This window comes from Eucalyptus grandis, chromosome 8 (genome assembly GCF_016545825.1).
Source record: "Eucalyptus grandis isolate ANBG69807.140 chromosome 8, ASM1654582v1, whole genome shotgun sequence".
Taxonomy (NCBI): Eukaryota; Viridiplantae; Streptophyta; class Magnoliopsida; order Myrtales; family Myrtaceae; genus Eucalyptus; species Eucalyptus grandis.
Window position 1 is genome coordinate 62,244,624 of NC_052619.1, and position 4,599 is coordinate 62,249,222.

The window sequence follows — 4,599 nt, forward strand, 5'->3', positions numbered from 1 at the left end:
GTTGACGAATATATCGAATTGATTTTTGTATACAAACTCAAATTCAAAACATAATTTAAAAAAAAATAGAATCGATCTATTGACAACAAAGACTACACGACGGTTTTCCACGACGCCATGAAGAAAATAACGAAATTTGTGTTGGATAATATTTGTCGAATCTTGACATATATTGTTGCAAGTGAGATTGCAATCATTTTCTTCATGTTCGATGTCCTTGTTCCCCCACCTAAACCCTAAACCGGTCACGATTGAGATAGGTGAACCAACTATGGTCACAATACTCTCCACACATGGTACATGGTACGAACAATTAATATTTAATAACACGCCCTATCGCAATGTTACTTAATTTTGGCAAATGATACTAAATTTTGTCTGGCACTTATGGCCACACTTGTTAATAGTTGTCTTACTAACATTTCTAAATCCCATTATACGAAATTGGAAATAAGTAATCAACTCACTTTCCTCTTTTTTTTTTTTTTTTTTTTTTGTAAAAGATTTTTGTATTCACAAAATATATATACAAAACCAGTTTTCTTATCCAATACAGAGTGAACTATTGAGATTCGCCCCAGTGGCCACCATTCCAACATAGAAGGGGAAGGTGAGGGGTTCAAATTCCCACATTCTCAGGAGGGATGGGGTAGGGACGCGAAAGTTTCAAGAGTGGGTTTCGACTCCCACGCCCTGCACGAAGCAGGATAAAAGTCTGAGAGTAAGTGTAGAGTAGGAATAAAATAGAACTAACAAAAAAAAAAATACAGAGTGGCAACAGCTGTAAATAATGATCGATTTGCTAAAAGAGAGAATGATTGCCCACTATATTAGTCTCCGGTAATTAATTATAATTATTTAACATATCAATATCCTCTCCTATTAAACTCCTGTGGGGCCCACGTATCTTGTGAAGCAGCACATTGAATTATTCATTTCATCAAGCATGAGATAAACTCACCAGTAATATCTAATTATGGTAAAATTAACACGTACAAATCCCACCTTTAATGGTAGAATTTCGAAATTCGAAATATCTACTCCTAAACAAGCTGTTATTCCACGACATACCAAATTTAAAAAAAAAAAATGCATATATGATTGAAATTTCAACAGAGCACGACTTTAATTTCGAGAATCATTCGGAGAATAATATGTTCACATTAGTTAGAAAAATAATCGCATCGCACCGCTTTATATATTAATAGATGAAACGACAGATAATGAAAAAAACTACATGTTGGTCTTTTTTTTAAAAATGTTATATATAAAAGCCAAAAAAGAAGAAGCGAAAAGTGACTTTTTTAAGTTCAAGTCGTCTGGTTGACTGGGACGGCATCTCTGACTCAAGCCCTCCCGAAACACTTCCCACGCAGCTTCCTCCTCCTCCTCCTCCTCCTTCACATGCTTCTCTCCTCCTTCGAACCCTGAAAAAAACCGAACAGCTTCTCATGCCTCCGATCCCGCCGCCGCCGCCGCCACGGCCACGGCGGAGATCCGCCGCCGCCGCCCTCCTCTTCCTCCTCCTTCCGACCATCCTCCCTCCCGTCGCCGCCCAGCCGGCGCCCACCCCGCCCAGCGACGAGTCCTCCCCCGCCCCGGGCTACGGCGCCTTCAGCAACTCCATCGGCCTCGTCCTGGTCGCCCTCGTCATCGTCATCTTCCTCCTCGCCACCTTCTCCGCCTACATCCTCCGCTGCTCCCCGGCCCCCGAGGGCTCCATCGGCCGCGCCGTCCGCTCCCTCCGCCGCCTCGGCGCCCCGCCCCGCGGCCTCGACCCCGCCGTCGTCGAGACCTTCCCGACCGTCGCGTACGCCGCGGTGAAGGGGCACAGGATCGGCGAGAGGTCGCTGGAGTGCGCGGTGTGCCTGAACGACTTCGAGGACGACGACACCCTCCGCCTGATCCCCAAGTGCGACCACGCGTTCCACCCGGACTGCATCGGCGAGTGGCTCGCCTCCCACACCACCTGCCCCGTCTGCCGCGCCGACCTCGCCTCGCAGCGGGCCGACGACCCGGAGAGCCCGCAGGCCGAGCCGCCGTCGGTCGAGGCGGGCGGCTCCGCCCGATGGCGGCGCGCCGGAGAGGAGCCCGCGGGAGGGAGGGCCAGAGCGGATCCAGCCGCCAGATCCATGGGACAAGAAGGAGAGCGGCGGCACCACCAATCGCAACCGGACACGTGGCTCGAGCAGTAGGATCGGAAGGTTTCCCCGATCCCACTCGACCGGCCACTCGCTGGTCCGACCGGGCGACGACACGGAGCGGTTCACCCTGAGGCTGCCCGCCGATGTGAGGAAGCGATTGATGATGGACCGGCCCGGGCCGGCCCTGCCCCAGGAAGGTTGCTCGAGGCGAGGATACCGGTACGGCGAAGGGAGCAGCCGAGGGCGGTACTACAGGAGGCTGGACCGGTTGGACTCGGCACCCGCGTCGGAAGGCTGGGCTTTCAATAGGATGCCATCCTTCTTGGTGCGCATGTCGTCGGCCCTCTCACCTAGAGTGGCCGCCGCTGCTGCCGCCAGGAGCGGTGGAGGGTCCTTCCGTGGTCCAGCGCAACAGGCCCGACCGCCCATTTAGCGCCTAACTTGGTTACATCACAGAAAAAGACTAAGATAATGTTGACAATTTTGACAATTCCGCAGCAATTGGATTGTTTTGGTGGGCGACTTGCGCCTACTTTGTAAATCATGCTCGACAAAATTTTACTTTAAAAATGTAAAATTATGTGAGCAATTTTTTATTTTTTTTTTAAATTAAAAAATGATTTGACCCGAATATTTTACCTTTTGTTGGTGTGATGGAAATGTAAATTCCCTATCCCACGGTGATGAAATTTACTAATGTAAGGATATACAAAGCAGGGAGTTATACGGATATCTGCATCTACTTGCTTGTTCGAGTTTTGCCTATCTGCATCAGTCAAGCATTTCAAAGCAAATATGATTAAATCCCTTATATCTTTTGCAAATTATATGGACTTCAGATAATTATTGTACCAAATATTCCAATCCCCGAAACTATGTAATATCAAATCTTTCTAAACCGTGCAAATTCCTATATTTAGTCAAGAGTGTGATTGATGCATTCGGAAAAATAATTTGTGTTGTATGTTGCATAGTTAAATCAAACTGCATTTCGTGTCACTTATTAAGGGTGGGAAGAGCTTAAATAAACTAATGAAGGGCCATTCTTTTTTTCCATGACCAAAAGGAAAGGAATAGCTCTTTTTGTCATGACTAAAATCTAGGATAAAACTAGTGCGATGCGTAGATTGGTCGAATACTTAAAACTAGTACAATGGTATATCTGTCATCACAAAATACAAAATAAGTTATCTTGAAAATTGAAAAAAAAAAGAGGACAATTCACTAAAAACTCTAATGTCTATGGATTTATTTATTTTTCTTTATCGTGGTTATATCATTTCTTTACCGGTGGTCATCATCATTACCATTACTAAAAACTATGATAAGTTAAAATTTGTTATCCACCATGTATTAGGAAAAGCCTAGAATGTCCATAACGAAAATATAAGTATTGCAACTACATCCTTATGCACATTAACACAATTACAATACATGATAACTTTTATTATTTAAGGGTCCACTTATTTTGCAGGATATATTTTTCAGGAAAACTTTTCACCTGATGCATGTACCTTTTGTCTTACCATTTCTTTTTTTGGTTTGGAATGGTATTTGCCCAAGTAAAAGGTAGGGATATTAACATCGAGTGAAGTGTGGAATCTATAGAGAGGAGAATAAAAATATATACAAATCCAATTATAAAACTTCAACCATGTCACACCACATCATGCGGCACTCAAGACAAAACAAATTTCAACACATCCCAATACTTACCAAGGATCACAAGGAAGCTCCAAAACTCCAAGTTGACAAAATGGGCCAAAATTCCACTTGGGAAATGGAAAGGACATCTTTGCTCAAAAAAAAAAAAAAAAAAATGGAAAGGACATCTTCCAAATTGAAAGTGCCACCACTTTTCTGGGAAGAGGAGAGAGAGAGAGAAAGAGTGTGAACGGAATGTGAGAAAATTGGGGCAAAAGGATCACAGGAGCCGTCACTACTTTGGCTGTTTGTTTAGCCATTTTCTATAGGCAAATGATGTTGGCCAAATGAAGACCAACTTCTAATGCTATCGACTTTCGAAAAATAAAAATAATATTGTTGATAATTAATCGGATTGAAGCTATAGCGTCGTGGCCGGCCGGCTTTGGCAGTATCCTTTCTTCTATTGAGAATTTCAAAAGTTTAGTCCCGACTCTCATCATGTATTACGTCATTGGTGGGCTAAATTATGAATTAGGATTTACGAATTCAATTAGACAACCTTTTCTCGACTGGATATGGATGGGGAAGTGTTGCTCTCCCAAAAGGGACAAAAGAAAAAAAAGAATCCGCGGACAAGGAAAAATCACGCCATGTGTCGACTTCTAATGCTATTGACTTTCAAAAAATACAAACAAATTTGTCGAGAATTAATCCAATTAAGGCTATAGTGTCATCTCTTGCCAGCTTTGACAACATCATTCCTTCTGTTGAGTATTCTAAAAGTTAGTCTTGACTTCACGTAATGTAT

General features: G+C 43.7%; 1 protein-coding gene across 1 annotated transcript; it reads left to right on the plus strand.

The window, feature by feature from the left end:
* The first annotated feature begins 1,162 nt into the window (after positions 1-1,162).
* Positions 1,163-2,731, plus strand: LOC104415535 (E3 ubiquitin-protein ligase ATL6). The gene is given in 2 exon segments (XM_010026860.3): positions 1,163-2,187; positions 2,189-2,731. Coding segments are annotated over 2 exon segments (1,125 nt in total). The 5' UTR covers positions 1,163-1,451; the 3' UTR covers positions 2,578-2,731.
* The last annotated feature ends 1,868 nt before the right edge of the window (positions 2,732-4,599 follow it).